Source organism: Anser anser, assembly GCF_964211835.1.
Source record: "Anser anser genome assembly, chromosome: Z".
NCBI classification, from domain to species: Eukaryota; Metazoa; Chordata; class Aves; order Anseriformes; family Anatidae; genus Anser; species Anser anser.
The window spans coordinates 2,101,916-2,123,509 of record NC_139723.1 but is presented as its reverse complement, the minus strand read 5'-3'; the positions used below and the strand labels follow the sequence as shown (position 1 = coordinate 2,123,509).

The 21,594-nt window shown below is 38.1% G+C and overlaps 1 protein-coding gene across 3 annotated transcripts in view; it reads left to right on the top strand.

Moving 5' to 3' along the window:
- SLF1 (SMC5-SMC6 complex localization factor 1) overlaps nucleotides 1-12,243 on the top strand; it is a 39,651-nt gene extending 27,408 nt beyond the window's left edge. For all 3 annotated transcript variants that reach the window (XM_083817034.1, XM_083817032.1, XM_083817033.1), the window contains 7 exons: nucleotides 557-704; nucleotides 2,812-2,957; nucleotides 4,864-5,033; nucleotides 5,533-5,660; nucleotides 7,651-7,743; nucleotides 8,128-8,310; nucleotides 11,251-12,243. In XM_083817034.1, coding sequence (XP_083673160.1) covers nucleotides 557-704; nucleotides 2,812-2,957; nucleotides 4,864-5,033; nucleotides 5,533-5,660; nucleotides 7,651-7,743; nucleotides 8,128-8,310; nucleotides 11,251-11,735 — 1,353 coding nt within the window. In that variant the 3' untranslated portion in view covers nucleotides 11,736-12,243. The remainder of the gene's footprint in view (nucleotides 1-556; nucleotides 705-2,811; nucleotides 2,958-4,863; nucleotides 5,034-5,532; nucleotides 5,661-7,650; nucleotides 7,744-8,127; nucleotides 8,311-11,250) is intronic.
- Nucleotides 12,244-21,594: the final 9,351 nt, after the last annotated feature.

Sequence of the window (21,594 nt, the reverse complement as noted above, 5' to 3'; positions counted from 1 at the left end):
TTTCCTGATCCCACATACTGCCTAAGTTTTTTATGTGCAATAGAGTAGCACCTTACGACCTTACCCACCTTTTGGCACATATGTATGTGGTTAATCACACTGGGGGCTTTAGTTTCATGATGGTACCTTTAGGAACTGTGAATCCTAACAGAGCAAGGAGGCTAAGAGCCCTGTAATTATTAAATAAACACAAGGTTAACTAGCAAAAATGCAATACTTGAAATTTTACAGTTAAACAAAACCTATTTTGAAAATAAATTACTTTGTACTTGTAATCTTTGATCATATTTTGCATGGTGTTCTAGAAAGTATGTTTCCAAATAATTTGTAGTTCTCTAATGCCATATCTCAACTGGTATGGCATTAATGGCATAATTAATTTTGTTGACCTGGCTGCAACAGTTTGTTTTTAATCAGAGAGAGAAACGCCAGTGAAGAACTGATATGCCTTTTATTTGAAGATGTTCTCTGGCATTATTACTGGCACATTTTCAGTGTGAATTTACTATACAATACAGGTCTATAGATTTTTTTTTTTTTTTTTTTCTCCTTGTAGGCTTTCAGATGTGAAATAGCTGCTCTATTAAAGGCAATTCTTGGAACTGTAGTGGAGTATTGGATCATCTCAGGTTTACTTATGGACCGAAATGTGTTTTGTCAAATAGCTGATGATTTAGCACAATACGTTGCCATTGCTTGTGACGGTGAGTGTTTGAAATGCTTCTCAATCTTTTAATCAGATATACCAAAGAAGTCCTAAATTAAAATTCTCAGTTTACATTCAAGTTATGTTTTACCTTCTTTTGCAGCCATGCTATCTTACAGTGTGATGTGTATGCAGGAAACTGTTTTACTCTGTGTGTGTGCATGTGCATGTGTATGTCTGTCCCAAGCAAAGACCAAATAGAGAGAGCTTTCCTATTAAAATCCTTTTAAATAAATCTCAATAGGTATTAGTAGGTATTAGGTATTATTAAAGAGTGTGAAGAGGAAATAAAATCTTTGCAGTTCTCTTGTCAGTTTAGGAGGAAGTGTAAGCATATCATAATAAACCATAACTTCAGAGAGGCAATTCGGGACACCTTTGCTCAGACCAATTTTCAGATGAGACCTTTCACTCAACAGGCTTGATCTTATTTGTTAAAGGCATTTCAGCAGTAAGTCCAAAAGCTACCCTGAAATTTTGGTCCTTACAGACATCAGATGGAAACATTTCAATGTCTCATTCCAAATCCTTAGATTTAAAGGACATTAATGGGGTAGGGTGGGATTCAACTGCTCCTATGAGTATCATATATCTATTGTTCCTCTTCAATTAATATACTAGATGAAGAGAAATGTTATGGCTCGGACCGTTGCCATTCAACATCAGCTGTGTTATTGGTTGTTTCAGCAATTGAGGATGAGGAACTCAACTGGACCGAAAAAAATAAACTGAAGAAAAGACTGAATATTTTTAATTTTATATTGAAACTTCATTCCCACCATTTTTTTTTTGTTGTTGTTATAGAATCATGGGAAAACTGTATCTCAGCTTTTATACCTCTAAGTATATCCCAGTTTCAGTCATATTCAATCATAATTTTCTGTAGAGAAAGGTGTTGGTTAGACTTCATTTGAAGTGCTGTTGCCTTCTCCACCTGGACACTTGAGAAGAGCTGTCGTGAAAAAACAAACAAAAAAAACCAACACTGAATTCTATGTCTCTAGTCAAATAGTTTGACTCTGGTCTTGGTCTTTCCTATGGAAAGTGAATGATCAGAACCATTATAACCTGCCTCAGATTTAAAAAAACACAACAAAAAACAAACCAAAAAAAAAGTTGGAACTTTGTAGTATTTACGTCAGTGGAGCTTTTAGTATCTCCTGCTACCTCTCCAAAGGATTTTCTTTTTAAATTAATTTTTATATGCTTCTTCATCCATTCAGACCATTCATAGGAATAACATTCATAGTCTGGTTGTAAAGAATAAAGATTATTTGACATTATAATTGGTGATCACTGGAGCTCACTTCAGTCCACAGGACTTAAAGTGTGAAAAACCATAACAGAATTTTCCTAAGATTCTGTCAATCTTGGAGTAGAAGACACTTAAATGTTATTCTTGTTTTGATTGTGTCTGTATACCAGTTACTGTGTGAGCATTTCTCAGCAGAGCAGAATACTACCTCAGTACAGTAAAGACCTTGGCAGACCTTGCTTTCCACCTTTTTCAGGTGCTATTTTGATGAAATTCTACTGCTAGAATCAAAATGCAAATATAACCTTAAGAAAAATCATCCATTCCATCTCCTCTAAAAACAAATACAAAACAAAACAAACAAACAAAACCCCAAACAAACAAATAAAAACAATGAAGTAGGCCAGAGCTAAGCCTGAAGACAGGTACATCTGAATAGTATTGGAATTTGCTTAAGGTCCCATGTAGAATTTGTAGGTCGCCCTGCATTACTTAATCAGATTTCTTTGTTTGTGTTACATACATATTACCTAAATTGTGTTTGTATTATGTCACATGAAATTTTAAAGGTGATCACTTGCATAATTTCATCAAATGAATAATTTCATTCTCAAAATCAATCTAGAGCTTTTATAAGGTTGTGTTCAGAGCATTTTTTAAAAGTGCTTAATATTGTAAGAAGTGGTGCTTTGTCTTTTAAAGTTTGATGATCATTGTCTAAGAAGCTGGTCTTGTTATCAGATGATGGATACAATCTTTTTTAATATGACTATTTTAGTAATTCTAATAGAGAATAACTTACAGTAACTGCAACAGTAGAGCTCTTTTTCTTCCCTTTGTTTTTATCCAGATTTTTCAATACATGATTTACAAATGTTCATTTGTACCATACCATCCCTCTGGCTTCAAATGTTTGTGGCAGAAGCAGTTTTTAAAAAACTGTGTTTACAGAGGAATGTAACTATTTCTACAGAACCTCTTTCTCTTCAGAAAATAGTAAGTAACTCTTACACTCTTTAATAACCTAGGATACTTAAGTACTTAACAAATAATTAGATTTGCGAAAGTCTTGGAAAATATCTTTCTTTTGTGGTGTAAGGTCTTGGTCATTGCATGTATGCTCTTCCACCTGCAGTAACTCTTCTGCATTTATATTTCTATCTGCCTGAGAGCAAGGTTCAAAACAATAGTGAAGTTTTTCTTACCAGAGAATTGGTAACACCTCTTCGAGTTAATTAATCTGTTTACATGCAGCTAACATGGAAAGTCAAAAGGAAAGCTTTTTAAAATAATCTTTGATATGAATACTTTTTTGCAATATTATGTCTGTAATTAAGGAAAATGCAAAATACTGCATGGTTTTCCATGGATATGTTTTCCTTCAGATTTTTATTCTACTGTGTCCAAGCATTTGTTAGATACGAGATTTTATTATTCTGAACCACAGCGTCTTCCTATGAATTTCTCCTCTTAAAAGCTTTCTCCTACTTGCAAACCTTTTCTTGCCTTCAAATCACAAACTGTGATAGCTGATGAGGAAATATATAATGAAATTCTCAAAACCACAGTCACTGTCAGGATACACACACATCAGGAAGATCACACAGCAATGACATGACCTAACTTAGAGCCACATTTCAGTAACTTCTATGCTAAAGTCTAACCAGAATATGGAATTCTTGAGTGTTATGGCCTGAAGTTGACAGGTAGAGTTAAAGAAAAACAAAGTCAAACTTAATAATTTTTTCCATACGTAAGTTTTCTCAAACTTTACAGAAATTTATTGTGAACAGAGATCATTGTTTATTAATACATTGTGTTTAAAGAGAGCTTGAACAAAAGACTGACAGAATTTCAAAAATAAACCAACGAGATCTAATATTTAACGTATGTTGCCAACACATATGTAGCAGCAATCACTATTTTTAGTATTGCCATGACTACTAATCACTCTCTGCAAGAACTTTAAAAAATGTTAGCAGAGCCTGAATAAAAGTTCATGGGTTTCTATGGCTTTCCTTAGCATTCTTTCTTTCTTGTTCCATACAATAAAGACTGACCATGTTCCAATTTTGCTTGCTCTTCTCATACAGCATTTATCAGCTAGGCTTTCCTATGGGTTTAAGCAGTGCTCTCCGACTCTCCGCAAGTAACTGTACAGTGAGTTCCTTCATTGCACGCTGCTTGCATAATCTTCAGCGATGTGTTACGTACTCAAAGCCTTCTTTAAAATTCTTTGATCTAATGACTAATCATGCAGTGAGACCCCTCACTGGACTATGCTTTTGCCAAACTGCAAAATCTCGCATGACTTTTTGAAAAGAGGGTCAGATGTGGGTTGGAAGCTCTGTATTGCCAGAAACGAGCCAAAATACCTACAATGCTATCCCAATAATGAAAGAACACTTAAGAGCTAACTGACTAGCTTACTGCTTTCACAATGTCCAAAGGCTTATTCCAACCCTTAGCTTAGAAGGGATGAAAGAGGGGAGTATTTCTTTGCTAAGTTGCTCCCTGAGCTGGGGGAAGAAAGCTTGTAAATACTTCCATTAAGTAAGTGAGAATCAATTAGCTTTTCTTTAGTCCAGTTATATCCAGTTAAAGAGATGAATATGTTCTCGGCTACAGAAAAAAAAAAATCCCACCTCCTGGCTCAGACATATCTCACTCACCTCTGAGGCTAGCGTATGAGTTGTTGTGAACTACAACAATATTAAAATAAAGATCGCAGAGCTGACAACAACCTATATGTGCAAACATCACTTAGGGACCATATTTTAAAAAACTGAGATGCAGTACCCTGTGGGTGGTGAATGACTGCTTGTACATGAAGTGCAAGAACAGAAAAAAGACTTTTAGTTTACTTTACAGAAACTCACTGAAAGTGTTACTTTTGCAACAGGTCTGTTCCTATTTGCCTGCCTTGAGAGAGTTAGGGATGTGTGAGACAAGAAAGATACGTAAAGCAAAGAAAAAGAAAACAGGGCGTTGGCCATGCCCTGAGTCTCAAAGGGCATTACAGATGCTAAATGGTGATAAGCAGAACCAAGTCAAAGTGCTGCCTGATCTACCGTAAGTAATACCTATAACATCACCAGTTTTATTCTGCTTTGGGGGACAGCTTCTGACCTGACACATTTCTTGAACTTTATATGACCTGTTTTGTTGTCTACAAATTACTACAACTGACAGAAATCTCCATTTTAAACCTGTAACACCTCTGGTGTGGGGTTCCCCTTTTCTCCCCATCCTCCATCTCTGCATACATGCAGACTGATGTAGTAATATTTTCCCAATATTATAAATAAAGGATACATAGAGAAGTTGAACAATTCACAGAATTACCTTTTAAAAAAGTTTAATTGTGGGTAATTTAATTTTATTGCTGTTTTAAATACAGTTATAATTAAATGACATATAAATTACATAGTTAAGACATTTTAGAAATAACTCTGAAATTCTTAGATCTAAGTACGATACCTATACACATTTTAAAGTCTTTAGGTACATACACTCTATCCAAAAAAATAAAAGAGTGATTTTAGATGTGTCTCCTTTGCTCTCTTTTCAGTGACTTAGTATTTAGTAAGTGCTGTACAAGGACGCGTAGAGCAAGGGAGAAAGTTGGGGCTTCAGACACCAAAGAGAATTGCTACATTTTAGCTGAAGAAGCGCATTTTTACAGGAGAAATGTTAAAGGTATTCTATGTATCTAATTTATGTTAAGAACTTTATATGGTTAGAATCGGCAGTTTCAGGTTTAAAAATCTTGACCTTATGAATGCTCAACTAAAATGATGGCTTATGCCCAAGAATTATTTTCTTATGGTTCACATTTCTTTTTGTCAATGTCTGTTTGAGAGGAGGAATTGTATATATGGTGGAATAAAGCTGCCTTCTTCATTCCCCTCCCCCTCCCAGATATTAAATACAGTGTACAGCTTGTGTGAGCTCATTCCAGGCTTGCCCGCCTTACTTTGCTAATCCACCTCAACCTGTGCTTGGTAGGATCAACGTCTTCTGATTTGAAAGTATAATTCAGTCTTCATCTCTTTCAGTCCTAGACATTTTGTGAACAAAGACTGAGGAGTATGCTATGTTACATAGCTGTGTTAAGCATATGGACTGTTTTCTTCCAGGCATTCAGCCCAGACTATGAAAGGCATTTGGCTTTTGTCTTAGCTATACTGGAACCCAAGTACCTAAGGAATAAAACAGCACTGCAGTAATTCATTCAGTTCCTACTTATTACACAAATGCAATAAATTGTACTTTACATGAGGCTTTACCTCAACAGAATTACTCACTGGAACTACTTTTTATTATCTTCATCATCAGAAATTTACCTATATCACTTAAAACACAACTATTAATCATGACACCCAAGAGAAGGCTTAGGAAAAACTAGCAAATAGAACCTAGGATTGTTCAAAAAATTATAATCAGAATTGTATCACAAACACTGAAGGACAAAAAAAAAACCACCTCACCCTCTTTTGGGATTTAAGAGAGCTTCAGTAACAGAGCCAGACCATGCATTTTTAAAATTGGTTCACTTTCTCTTTATTGCTTTTGCAAGTAAAATTGATGTGAATTATTACATGCTGACTTCTACAAAGAAAAGTGAGCTGAAGGACTACAGGAAAAAATGCTTTTTTTTCTATTCTTTCCCTGCCAAAATTGTAAGTAGTATCTACTGTTGAAAGAATGAGTATGGAGCTGACAGATTTACATAGTGAAAGTATTAATATAACAAAATACGCTATGTTAATCTTATTGCAAACGCTGAAGAGATTTAGCCAGAGATATTCTTCATTTCTAAGATGTTTGTTGCATCATCTTTCACCTGGCATCAAGATTTTTCTCTGGCTCTTGTTCAAACCTAATCATTTACTTGAAAGCAAAACAGTGTTCAGAATGGGTCTGAAGTTTTTATCATGCAGAGACTAATGGTGTCTTTATATATAAGCAGCAGTTCTCAGTTGCTTGCTGTTCAATTTTTCACACTTCAGTTTTACATGATACCAAGGCTTGGTATTTTTTTTTCCAGAGGATTTTCTTTTTTGTTATTATTATTATTATTATTACTATTATTATTAGGACCCCTTCATGTATTTCTCCCTCTTTTCCCCCTTCCCTTGCTACTGTAGCCAAGTCAGACAGCCTATTGAGAAACAGCAAACCATCTGTTAACGGATTTGAAGTTCTGAATTATACTTGAGTGTGTAGAGGCACTCGTGCTTAGCCAGAAACATTCATTTGAATTAAGCTATAAATGCTGTGTAAAAAGAACCATACATTTTAACGTAGGTTCATGAATAAATTTAAGGGAGGGCAACTGCACTCTAAAGTTTTATTGCTTCAAAACCCAGTATTTTTGGTGTTCTGTGATCACTTGGTGCTTTTATAGTGTGATTGAAGCTTTAAACCTTGAACTGGGGGGAGATAATTCCTGTGTTAAACCATTTGCAATACAATTTCATTGCTGGATCTCTGGTGGAACAGAAGCGCTGTGGGTTTTTTTTTTTTTGAATTTTCTTAAAAGATGGTTAAACAGGATAAAGGAAAATCTTACTCATTATTGAATTTTCTGGCATATAGCCAGGTCTCCTAGTTCCAGGCACTTTGATTATTTTCTTTAGTTGCTATCTTGCCTAGTCTAGTGTAATCTATTAATTTTTTATGGTAGGAGAGACAGCCCTGCATGAAGCTTGCATAAGAAACAAAGTGGAGAGATTGATTCAGCTTCTCTCTTCCCCTGGAATAGAAATTAATGTTAAAGGTAAGTTATTCATTTTCTCTACAGAACTAAGAAATTAAGCCAGATAAGGAACTGTTAAACATCCTTTTGGTAATGAAGTTTATATTTATGCTATGAAAACTGCCTTTATTATTATAACTAACAAAATCGGGACTTCATAGCAAACATTGCTGAAAGGTTAATTTTAAATTAAATGTACTTTAACATCACATTTTGTATCAATTTTTAAAAATGCGATTTTTTTATCATGTTTTTCAATAGAAGTTCTTATTTTGAAATCACATGTTGACACTGTCACCATAATGAATGCTAAAAAGTCAACTGTTTTGCTGTCTAATGAATTACGTTATTAGCATTTTAGTACTACTTCTGCTGTTTTAAAACTTCCCTTGATTTATAATTCAGACCATGCTGGCTGGACGCCTTTGCATGAAGCCTGTAACCATGGCAGCACAGTGTGTGTCCATGAAATTTTGCAACGTTGTCCAGAGGTAGACCTGCTCAGTCAAGTGGACGGGGTGACTCCTTTGCATGATGCACTGTCAAATGGACACGTAGAAATTGGCAAGCTGCTACTTCAGCATGGGGGTGAGTGCATATACGCTAAACTGGTTTAGGGAAATTATCCTGTTCTGAGTCCATACGAAGTTTGTGGTGCTTTTATTAATGGTTGCATAAAATAAAATTTTATTATAAAATATTTACTTTAAAACATTTTTAAGCCAAGCTGTTTTGGTCACAATAAAAATATTACTGTTCTCACACTTATCTTGATCAGCTGAATATGAAATTAGCCAGGATTTTCACTTTTGTTTCCAATATGATAATGTTTTTATTCTGCATTTTACACCATATGCATTGTAACTATATCCTCCAAACTAATTAACAAAGATAAAGATTACCTATTCACCAAGTAAAGCTAAGGGTTTTCTTTTGTTTTGATCTATTTTTACTGTAATGCAAAAATAGATCAGTAAATCTCTATATAATCATGTATTTCAATTTAAATTTGTTCAGCATTTATGAAAATTAATGTGATGGTCTTTGAAAAACACAATTAGCTTGGTAATTAGTTTAAGAAAGGAATCTATATTGTAATTGTGATAACTGCTGTTTAGGGATAATAGTGGGAGGGGCGCCTTAGTTTCTAAAAAAAGATACATTGCCCCTTAGGCAGACACGTGATAAATGTTTTGAACAGTATGTTTTTTAAGTGACAGGGAACTTGTATCTTGTGTTGAAATACCCCGTATCAACATAATTAACTTAACATGCTTTTTAAAACAAAACAACAGCAAAGAATGATCCTGGATATCAACTCTTCTTTCTTTGAATTTATTTACTAAAATGGGTATTTGAGATATCGTTACTCTTGACCTACAGTGTCAATTTAATCTCTGTGTTATATGCTGAGTCCAGATTTTTTCAATAAAAATCATTCTGCTTGTAGCCTTAAGGTAAAAGAATGCACTGTATTTAGATGGCCTATTACTTAATTAAGCTAGAGAAACAAAAATTTTATTTCATTCTTGGCATAAGACGCTGTGTATTTACAGTCTTCTCCTGCCCCCTAAAGGCTGTCTCTGTCTGTTGTACAAGCGCCGGCTCATGATCTATACATTCATTCCTTTGCAGTTTCACCTCTCTGTGTTTGCTGAGCTTCAGTTCTTGGGCTCCCAGGTGTTTTATATATCTACTGAACCACACATCTGACATGCCAAGCCAATACCTGGGCTCACTTCCATCGGTCTAAGTGATGCAATAGCCAATAATGTAGTAAGCCCAGCTCCTCAATTGGAAATGGCATTGCACTGATAGATGTGCATTTTTCCTCGGCTATTGTGAAGAATAGGTAGTGGATGATCCTGTTGTCCTACGGGAAGAGCTCTACTTGCACTTGCATTCATCAAAGTTTTCTGGCAACTATAAGGCTGCATGTGCCCTTATCTTTGCCTTTGTCACACTCCGGGTTTTGGCCTGTCAAGTAGCTGACAAGACTATGGTAGAAAACGTGTTACCCATTCCGTCTGGATTTACTCTGCTCAATAACTTAGAGCACAGCTCTGCAATAACTTCTTCCCTTTCTGCAAAAAGGTCCTCAGCTTGCAGAACTTAATTATTTTACATAGTCAGTGAGGGAGTAAAACAATATAGCTTCAATCACAGGGAAGTTAGAAGCTCTAATAACAGTAAAGTCATGCAATGAGTAATCTTTTGTAATTAAAATATATTTCTGAAAACACACTAAAGTTATGAAATTGCATCATTTCTTTTGCATAGTAACCCAAATTTACATGCGAAGATTTATGTTGTTCTCACCTTTGAAAAACACCACCTGTAGTGTTACATCCCTCTTCATTTTTTTCTTACTGGTGTGGCCTTTCTTAAACTTATCAGGACATCTGTAAACTGTTTAAATATTAATAGCTCCATTGTACTAATAAACAGGAAATATTGAAAGAATGTAGTATGAAAAGAAATATTATTTTCTTATTCTCTGAATAAGAAAACCATGTCCCACTTAATTACTTTAAATCCAATTACTATAGTAATTATTTTTTGCAACGATCTGCTGAGACTAAATTTTCTAGCTCAGTTGAGGAAGACTAGGATTCCTACCTCAGTAGTTTATCTTGATGCATAGCTTAGGACAAGGTTAGCCACGCCAGCCAAAAACGTAAAATAAAGACCATCATAATAAATTGCCTTTAATTTTGAGACAGTTTCAGTAAATAACCCAGCCTGTAAATTTCTTTGTGAAATTGTACATTGGTACATTGCTACTTGAAATTTTAGGGGTAAGGTACATTTGAATTTCTTTCACATTTCTGTATAATAATCCTTGACTTTCAACATAGCAAAACCAGGAAGAAAATTAAAACTATGTCATAAAGAAACTGTTACAAATGTTCTCTCTGCATGTTCTAAATTGTGTTCAGAATCACAGAATCATCTAGGTTGGAAGAGACCTCCAAGATCACCCAGTCCAACCTCTGACCTAACACTAACAAGTCCTCCACTAAACCATATCACTAAGGGCTACATCTAAATGTCTTTTAAATACCCCCAGGGATGGTGACTCAACCACTTCCGTGGGCAGCCCATTCCAATGCCTAACAACCCTTTCGGTAAAGAAGTTCTTCCTAACATCCAACCTAAACCTCCCCTGGCGCAACTTTCGCCCATTCCCCCTCGTCCTGTCACCAGGCACGTGGGAGAACAGACCAACCCCCAGCTCTCTACAGCCTCCTTTAAGGTACCTGTAGAGAGCGATGAGGTCTCCCCTGAGCCTCCTCTTCTTGAGGCTAAACAACCCCAGCTCTCTCAGCCTCTCCTCGTAAGACTTGTTCTCCAGATCCCTCACCAGCTTCGTTGCCCTTCTCTGGTTGCAAATGTCTAGCTCATCAGTTGTACCAACATAATAAAAATGAGTTTAAACAGACTCCTAGTTTCTGGCAAAAAAAATAATCTTGATCAGCTGCCAGCTGGAACATGTCATTATTATTAATGTTTGTATTTTTCTTGCAGGACCAGTCCTTCTACAGCAGAGGGACTCCAATGGAAAATTGCCACTGGATTATGTTCAGTCCCTACCAGTAAAACAAGAACTTTTGAACATTGTTCATCCAGAAGAGAAAATTGGAAGATTCTATGAACGCACTGAACAAGATTACTGCAGTCAGCAAAGAGAACTGTGGTTGATTTTATTTAACAAGATGCTGCTAAATTTTTGTTCAGTTTATAATCTGTTTTCACCCTTTACTTCAACTCTGAGAAAGGTAGCTTGTTCAAGCAGACTTCCAGTAAGGGCTCATGATTACTATAAGATGGAAAGTACGTTTTCTGCAGATTGGTTAGTAGATATGTACTTTAGAGAGCTAGAAACTTTTAAAAAGCTACCACAGTTTCTTCAAGAGATATCTACAAATATATTTCTTTTTCCAGGAGAACAGATGAAGGCTTTATTAGCAACTCTGGAAACTGTGGTAGAGGCAAATCAGCTCTTTACTTAAATCCTTTTAACTGGTAGCTTCCAAAACTAGTTACCATTAGTTAAATCTTGATGGCTGGCCATTGATAGTTGGCTAACAGTTTTTCTGGCAATTAAGAAGTACAAATTTCACAGCCCTACATGTTTTTATCACCCATGACATCAATACTTTCCTCTAGTCGAACCTGGAAATCAGATGTATTCATTCAGTGCATTTTTTTTCAGGCAAAATTTATCTAGCATTGCCTTCTAGTTGTCAGACAGCTCTGGATGCCTGTGACCACCTCAGGAAGGTGCTGTATCATTTGCACTAAGTAAAACTTTGCTTTTTCTGGCCTCGTAATCTTTATCAGCAGTCTCATGCCATAACTCACTTTGGTTTCCAAAGGTAGAGCCTCTGCTGTTAAAGTGAGTTGGATGCTACAAGAAACAGTTTTTCCTTTTTAAAAGTGTGTACCTACATATTTTCTTGTCTTTTAATAAAAATGATATTTTACCTGTCAATAAAGAAGAACATGGGGAAAAAGAAATTTATTCTCTCCATTTTTATCTTGCTTATCTCTGTCTTGTAAAAAGTGAAATTACATTTTGGAAATTACATCTTGCAAAATTAAAAACGTAAGGTAAGTATACCTTCTGATTTCAGAAATGGTATACTGTCATTTCCCTGATTTTTGCTAGTTTGTTAGAAAACGTCACACAAAAATGCACCATGGTACTCATGGTCATATTAGTTTGTGCAGGGACTACACCAAGGAGACTGGCTGAGGTACTCAGGCTTTATACAGGACTCCAGTTGGTATCACTGACTGGAGCTGTAAAACCATCAGGACATCCTTCTGCTTCCCAGGCCAGTGATGCTGTGGAGGGCCAAATGTACCTTCAGCATAACTTACGGTATCACTGGCTCTGCGCTAACTCAGGCTGGTTCGCAGTGGTTTGATAAATCCCGTACGCTGGTAATGCATAATATGGTCTTGGTAACATGCCTGGGATTCCCTCCACTAAAGATGCTGGTGGAAGTAGTGGTACAAATCTAGCTATGTTGGCCGGAGGAATTTACTAAGGATTAGACAAGACAGTTTAAGTATGTACTGGGCATCAGATTCTGACACTAAGCATGGATCTCCTTAAAAATTACAGCCCATTTAATATGAGAATTTTGTTCTCCATTCTATGAATACATGTGAACTACACATGATAAATCCTCTAAACTAATCCTCTAACCTAATTTGGGATTGCGTGCTACATATTCTATCAGATGGTCCTTTTAATTAATTAAGAAAAAGAGAAAATCCTGTGCTGTTCTTTAAAGGTATCGAAGCTCCTGCAGCAGCTGAACTGTATAATTGTGCTGCGTGAGGTTGGGGATCTCAAAGAGATGCATATTTTGGAGAACTCTTTCTGCACATTTATATAGTAATGACCATTCTTGACATGCTTCTTGGTAGAGATTGAGTAACAAAATGATTTAAGACTAGGTCTGAGAAGATACACTTCCAAGGGAAGTTTCTCTCTTCCCCTTTCCAGGGAAGAGAAGGAAATGCTGCCTTAGAATGAGGACAACTGATCCTTTTTTTTTTTTTTTTTTTTCCTAATGGATTCAGTAAAAGATCAAGAATAATTCAAAATTAGCCTTCAAAAGGAAGGTACTAATTAGCAACGTTTCCAATTCTTCTGTAGTAGCAATTTATAATATTAAAAAAAGGAACCTTAAAAGAAAGGGTGTGGATAATAGCTGCTTCTGAAATTGATGTTGCTTGACTAGAGGGAATAAGTTACATTGATGCAGCTGGCTTGCAGCACATTAAAACTTCCATTTAGCCTTTCTGCAGCTGAGATATATGATCTCACAGCAATTAATCTACTGAAGATGCTCAGACTGGTTTGGTCTTGGAACCAGATCTTCATTACAAATGTTCAGTGTTTATTAATGACTGATTATTATTTTCATGCAGAACAGCCTACCCTAATAGAATAAAGGGTCAGCTCATATTTGATTTGTTTCTGTTTGTGCCCTTTTGATTTTTCTCCAGTAAAAGTAAAAAAGCAACCCCCAAAAAGCCTTTGTTCTGTGTAAGATGAACTAACAACAAACTTCAGTATTCCCTGTTGCAGGGCATGATGAAAGAAATGCTATGCACTTACTTTGTAAGGAATGCAAAATATGTCGGCAATATTAAAGTTTTCTTTAATTATGAATTTGGTAGGTAATCGGGAACTTAAAATAATTGTGACTCAGAAAACCATGGGAAAAGAATTCTGATGGATCTGAAAAAGCAAATGTTTCAGAATATTCATACCTATTCCTAATATAGTATATTAATGAAAGAAATGAAAGCAAGAAAAGCATTGTTTTGGTCTGATAGAGGGATTCTGTGCTTAATCCAAGTTATTCTGTACAGTTATTTGCTATTATGTTGTGTAGTTGGGAAAAAAAAAAAAATCTGTTATTTATAAGTCCTTCTTACCTATTTGAACTAGTTTCAGAGTCCTCTCTCCAACATATTGTAGAAATGTTCCCAATGATTATTAACATTACAAAATGAAACATCCAGAAGTTAGGTATGTAGGATATTTCTGCTTTTTAAAATCCTGATCGTTATGCAGGATATTTTCCACTTCCCAGTTTACAAGAACGAACAATACCAGCCAACATGTCCCGCTTCCCATCTTCCCTGCGTGCCCATGTTTCACAAGCCAAAGCACTTCACAAGTGCTCACGTCTTCATCCTCAACCAGTCCAGGCCTTTAGCAAGTTCTTCAGTTTTCTCCACCTTCAGCGTGCCGTTGGGAAATGTCACTTTTACACGTACATGCACCAAGTGCTGCCCTGATGAGCGAACAGTAGTCGGTGGCAGCACAATACTCGGTAGGAGGAAAACAGAAGGTAAAGCACACTGCGACGTGCAGTCAGGAGTTGTAATGGGATGCAAAGTTGATGCTCAAGCCTAAAAAGCGGCCAAAAAGAAGTTACATGAAGCCAAACTTCAGTTGTATATTTTCTCTGACACATATCCTTTGTTTCACAACACTGCCGTTGCTGGACATGAAGCACAACAGTTTATATGCAGCCTGGTGGTACCTGTAAAGACACTTTTCCTGGGTGTTTATTGATTTCGGAATGGTAACACGTAACACTTAGCAAATAAATTACTAAAGACAGCATACTAAGCACTGGCTTGGACTTTTGCTGTCGTTGTTTTATGAGCAAGGCTTAGCTCACACAGTTTAAGTGTTGCTGTGGCTTTGATAAGTATTGAAAGTTTGTTATTGGAAGGTGTTATTGAAAGCTCAGTGCCAGGGCTCCCTTCTTTAAAATACCTAACTCTGGACCGTTCTGAAGCTCTTCCCTGCACCACCTGAGTTGCTCAGTCCCTGCATTCGTAAGGGGCAGTTCCACAAACGCCCAGTGCAGTGTTAATATCAGCCCTCTGCCTTGGGCTAGCACATTCAAGGACCATGCTGGGCATCATGCCATGCTCCCTTGTGGTCGAGTGCCTGGTAAAGCCAGAGTCATCTGCAGTTTGGTGTCGTGAAGGCATGGCTTTCGTCGTGCGGCCCGACATTCAGCTTGAGCTGGCTGCAGTAAGACTTTTTTTTCTTCTTTTTTTAACAGGGAATCCAATTTAGTGACTGAACAGATCAATCTGTGTGAGTAGGCATTTCTTCATGTCTTGTGCCACATGCAGATGTAAATATGAATGACTGTGTGTTTAATCCATTGGTGAAATAATATACCAGTCTAAGTGCCAACCCCAGAGGAACACCATGAAAAACTTCACTTATTATTCCCCACTGAATACTGTTCAAAATCTGTCAGATAGATAACTCGTTTTTTAATCTGTTAAACACAAATAATTCTATACTGTATTAATCATCAAAATGTAATATATAAAGATCCCTACAAGTTCATAAATTTATCATCATATTTACCAGTATATGAAATGATGCTTCTTTAGCAAAACTGATCTAAAAATTACACTTTGCCAAATATTCATCTCTGCTGTCATATTTAGATGAAGATATTACAAATGTACCTAATTTATCAACAAAATGTAAAGATCTGTTTGAAAAAAATAGACTCTAGTTTGCCAGAGTTATTTTAAGTCAGGATATCAATAGAAACTTGTAGCATATTTTAGGTAGCATATTTTCCTAGAAATGCAGAAAAAAAAAAAAAAAAGATGATACTGAAAAAAAAAAAAAAAAAAGGAGGGGATAATCTAAGGACTATTTAACAGAATTTGTCCTGCAGATGGGCAGGGAGCCTTGTGCAGAACAGATGAAATGGTAAAGCTGTAGAGCTTCAGTAACACTTTCTGCACAGGCATCTGTGAACCAAGTGTTGGAGAGCATGTTCCGATTTCAGCAAAAAATAAACAGAAATATTAAAAAAAATACCTCTACCTGCCTAATTCTGATGATAATATACACGATAAGGTAAATCAGACTATTTATTGGTTGTTAACAACACCAGGTATTACTAGAGGCTGCTGGCACAAGGCAAGGAAAGAGAAAGAAGTAGAAGCAGTGCAAAACTCAGGTCCGGTTAAGAAAGTATTCTTTCAATACAGGTTTCATTAATCTTTCAGGAGAGCTATCTTATTGAAGCTGGAAAATTGTCATTAATCTTGAACGTAGGAGAAGTGAGAATAAAACAGTGGAAGACCAAACAGTCAGCTTATACAAATTGTTGAGAGTGCTGACACAGGGAAGTTTGCCCATTGTGGCTTGTCACTTGCACACAGCTGAAGTCTGATTAATCTAATTCTTGTCTTACCTAAATGAGCCTGTATACATTTGCTAAATGTCACCGTTTTTCATCAGAATCATGTAAAGAAGGCCTCATTCTTGTTTAGCTGCCAGTACACCTAAATCACTTTGCTCTTGTACTTTAAAATAAGAAGAAGTGGCTCTTAATATAATTATCCATACACCAAATCGTTTGTAACCAATGGTGCTTTTGATAATTCAGGGAAGGCATAGCTAATCTGAAAAATAAAAAACAAACTAATCTAAGGAGATCTATATTTAAAAAGAATAATCATAAAACTGCAGACTAAATAGCTTATCTTGCTGATTTGTTGTTTACCTCACTTGCCAATTTAGTCTTAAAGCATATTTCTCATTAATGCTCCCTCTCTTATTTTCTTCAGAGGATGTTGTGCTATCTACCCCAATACGTGCATGTCTGTTGAAGTTTTGCTCTGAGAACAAATACGATCTGGCAGTTTGAGGTGGTCATCCAAGCATCACTTTTAGCTTTTCAAAGCACACCCTCTCTGTGTGGGGGACATGCTATCTGTAACGGCTCTTGAACTACTGAAGATTGAACTTCATATGGATACCATGTGGACTGATGATAACATATCTTCTCTATCAACCCCTTCTGACTTCAGGAGTGTTCATAGAACATGAAGAATTACTTGTTCCCTGATGGGCCTTTGCAAACTCCGCACAAAAAAATCAGGGAGGGAACTGATAAGATTGAACAACGGGTACAGCTATCAAAGGCTCTAGTGTAGCTATATTTTTAGGGACTTCACCAACGTGATTAAATAAATGTTTGGTTGTTTTTATTTTTTTTTTATTTTTTTTATTTTTTGATAAATCCATAAAAATCCTTTCAAATGCATGTTGCGCCACATTTATACCAGGTTTATGACACGTTTTATTTGATATGGTATTACCATCTCACTTGTCTATACCGAGTGCTAGCCATCAGTCCGATGTCAGGCTGCTGGGCTGCTGGAGGGTGCTGTCCCAGCCTGCTGAAGGGGAAAAAATGAAAACACCTGCTTTGCAAGACAGGTTACAAACAGGCAAAAGGGGTGCCATTTCAAACGTTTCCCTTTTATAAATTGAAATACAGTTTTTGTGTTTTCCTTAGCCTGTGCAGATCTGGAAAACACCAGATGAATATGAACACATTGGGTTTCTAGCAGATGCCAGACCCAAGGAAAAACTCTCAGGTCTCTCCAGGTTTCTGTATAACAGCACAGGGAGAGCAAGGTTCCTCCAGACTGGAACGAAGCCACAAGGGAAACCAAAAGGGAACTGTCTGCAGCTGGCATGAAGAACTGATGCGTCCCTCCTGGCAGCCAAGTGGGATGTATGAGGTCGCAGCACACTTTAATCCCGTCTGCTTACTCAGAGTTAGAGAGATGGAATTATCCCTGGTTTCCATGTATTTCCCCAAAGTGGATGCCTATGTGGAAGACTCGTTTCAGAAAGCAGAACGAGTATTACACATATCTTTCAAAACTGTTCACTTTCCCAGAAGCCTCTACAAGCCAGAGCACCTTCTCAAGGGGAGGAAACGTTTGTTCTCTTTTCTCCTGCAGGAGTGCACATGAGGACTAGACCGATGTCTCTGCAATATCCATGTGAAAAGCAAACAAGAACTTACCGGTTTTAGTTAGATCTCTTCCTGTTCCCCTCCAGGAGCATCACCCTCGAGGCTGCAGGCTGTCTCCCGCCCCTGCTGTCTCCCACACCAGTGGCCCTGGACCAACTTCTGCAGCAAGCTGACAGAGGGTCGGTCATTGCTCTAGTTAGCCAGGTCTAGTTAGCCATCTCCCATCTGGATAGCCTCACGTTGGCCACATCATACTGCTAGGAACTGTGCAGTGTGCATTTGAGGCCACTGAGGCCTCTCCAGCTTGGGAAGTGCAATGGCCACTAGAGCCAAGCCAAGGAGTTGCACACAGGGTCTGCTTCAAGTTATCCAAGCTGCGGTTGTCATCAGCACAGCTCCAAACCTCTGTAGCTGCCCTCCGGCAGCCTGACAGCCGCTGGCCTTTGCAGAGGACATCTTCTCTACACCAACTTTTGCAAAGCTTTCAGGGCCTTAGCAAACATCCCACTGGGCAGCTGCTTCCTGCCTCTGCTAGGGCAGTCAGATTTTTATTGACCGGAAAGATGGCCCAGAAAAAGCCTTTACTGTTTGTGAGAAATTTTAAGACTTTCATCCATCCATATGGAGGATTGGTCTTCATTTCTGAAGTGCTGTCACATTCGACTGCCTTTCCCATCCATGTTCCTTGTGACAGGCGGGACGTCTGGAAGATGCCACCTGCTCGTCCGCATGACCCCGTGTCAGGATGTTGGATGCGGGGCTCAGTGGGAGGATGCTCTCAGATCTGCTCTGAACCTGAACCTTGCAGGTTTTTAAGCCTTCTCCTTCCACCGTTCAAAAGACACTTGCTTCTGAACACCTCATATGCTGTCTACAGAAGTTTTGCAAGGCCTTTAGCGGTGCTGTCACCTGCTAAATCCACGTTACTCGGATTTCTATTTAAAGTTCCAGCCAGGAGTGCCAAGAGCACTCCTACCTGCCCACCTTCAGTTTAGCTTCATTCCCTGGCTTAACAAACTGATTTGCGTTAATTTTATTTTATTTTTTCCCCTCATTTAACAACAGTGTATATTATATGAAGTCCACACACACACTTGATGTCTCTAGCTCTTCATTCCATGGCTAAACGTCTATCTGTGGTGGAAGGGTGAACAGGGCTGAAATTAAAAGACAAATTGTCAAATGTTTTTCAATACGGACTGTAGGAATGAGAAATGATTTTTAAAGCACATTATTTGGAAATAATATGAGAATTTGCATATATTTTTCACCACAGAATTTCGTTACTCGGTGAGAGAATTTGAGATGCATGGACTTTCCCTGTTACATGAGTGCACAATGCCAGGGGAATGTGTACTGTTCAGCACTGAGCTGAATGTGCGCTCTGTAGGGGTGTGTGCAAATGAATGAAAACAAAATATCAGCGTAGGAACTGGTATTTCTAAAAGCTAGGAACTTGTCAAATAGCTACAGTGGAGTCTGTCACATTTCCCCAACTGTGTACTGAAAGCAAAAAGAGGGTTTAATACTGAGGCCGAGAAGGAGAAAACACACGAAATTCAGAATTAGGGCTGAGAGTTTGTCCTTCCTGGGCACTGTTGCCATTTTCATTTTTAAAGTAGGTCATTTAAATTAGCGCTCACAAAAACAATGAGCTAATGCACCAGCTGGAGACAGGGCAGCAGGGCAGACATTATATAAGCCCCTTCACAGAAAGGTAAGCGTGCACCTAATGGCTCCTTTGTTATAACCCTGATCTTCTAATCTCAGCTACTGTCAGCTGTGCCGAGCATCTGCAGCTCCAGAGACTGCACACATCAAGCTCCCAGCTCTCTGTATCCTCAATAATATGTGAGCCCAATTTCCTACCAGTGACAGGTTGGTGCAAACTCCCTGCGTGACTCCAGATCCTCTCTTCACCTCTCCCTTTGCTTTGTCACAACTTAAATCAAAAGGTAAACAGAAGCCCTGGCTTTAAACTTCCTGGCATTTGACAGTTCTGGCATCAAGTGTAAGTGTCAACTACTTCAAAAATTCATTTCTTTTTAAAATGCCACTGTTTGTTCTGCAGAGTGTCTGGTCAAAGTGCAGCTTCTGCATTGTGCTGCAGAGAAAAAGGCCAAGCTGTAAAAATCATAGGACTGTATTTAATTGTAAACCTCAGGACTTAACCAAGAGCAGCAAAGTGCACAATGAAAACTAGTTCTCCACCATTAAGAATTCCTTAGAGCATCTTCTTCCAACCCATACTTTGCTGCAGTTACCTACTTTAAACACAACTCTTCACAAACTACAGGTTTTCTGCTTTTGTATGGTTTCTGTCAATTTATTTTCCAAAGTCAAATGCCCAATGTGATTTGATTTTGAAGTCATACAGAGGTACAAATCTAACTGGAATGGAGCAAGACTGTAAACGCAGACATTTCAGAATCAAGTAGCACACAGTAAGATGCATATATATATAAATATATATAATACAGAGTGGTTATGCAACTCCCAGAGGAGATTTGCTTCCTTTAAATGTGGATTTTCTTATCTCATATTCTTCATTTCCAGACTGACTTTCATAGGAAACAATTTCAAAACATTTCACAACCCACTGACGCCCACCACAACAGTAAAAACACACTGAGCAGCAGGAAGAAGAGGCTAGATTGGAGCACTGAAACAAAAAAATCCTGCTACAGACAGCGGGGTCACTGTGGGAAGAGTGTGTGGCCTGATCCTCCTAAGTCCCCTGTCCTTCAGCTCTCGTGCCGTACAGGCAGGACCTTGTTCCTGTTGAGTTTCCACCCAGGATCTGCCACATGTCACAGTCAACAGCACCACTGACTTTAATTGCTTCTGCATTTCAGAGAGGTCTAAGGGCTCTGAAAAGCCCAGCCTGTGACCACCAGCCCACAGACTCCAAAGAGCTCACAGCCAACTGGAAGGCCGGGCCTAACTCTGCTGTGGTGTGGGGAGCGGAGAGAGTCTGGATGCAGGGTACCAAGAAGAGGGAGGTGAAGTTTTGTGAACATATTGCCTAGGAATTAGGTCTATAAGAGGATGAAAAAGACAAAGAGAATTTCTGGGTGGGAAAAGAAAGGAGAAGCCTACCAAGAACAACAAGCAAAATGAGGAGAAGCAGCAGGAGAACACGACATGGCAGAGAGTGTCAGTCCCCAGTAAGGTGTAAAGGGTACTATCAGAAGTGCCAGGAAATCAAGGAGAAGAGGTAAGGTGCAGTAGCCTTGAGTTTGGCTGTCTCGAGACTGTTGGCCAGGGTCTCTAGGAAGATGGGAAGGAGAGGGCCTTGGCACCAGCAGGCATGGGACCAACTCCACAGCATGCAGTCAGCAACATCTGACCTTAAGAAGAGACTAAAAACCATGTGGTAGCTGGAAAGGAAGGTGTGGATGTAACCACAGCTTTGGGATGTGGGGCTCTTAAGGGTGCCAGGGGGAACGCCGTGGCTGTGTTGTGAAGGGAAGGACAGCAGGAAGGCTGGTTCCACCGTAATTCTTCTCCCAGTTCTGTC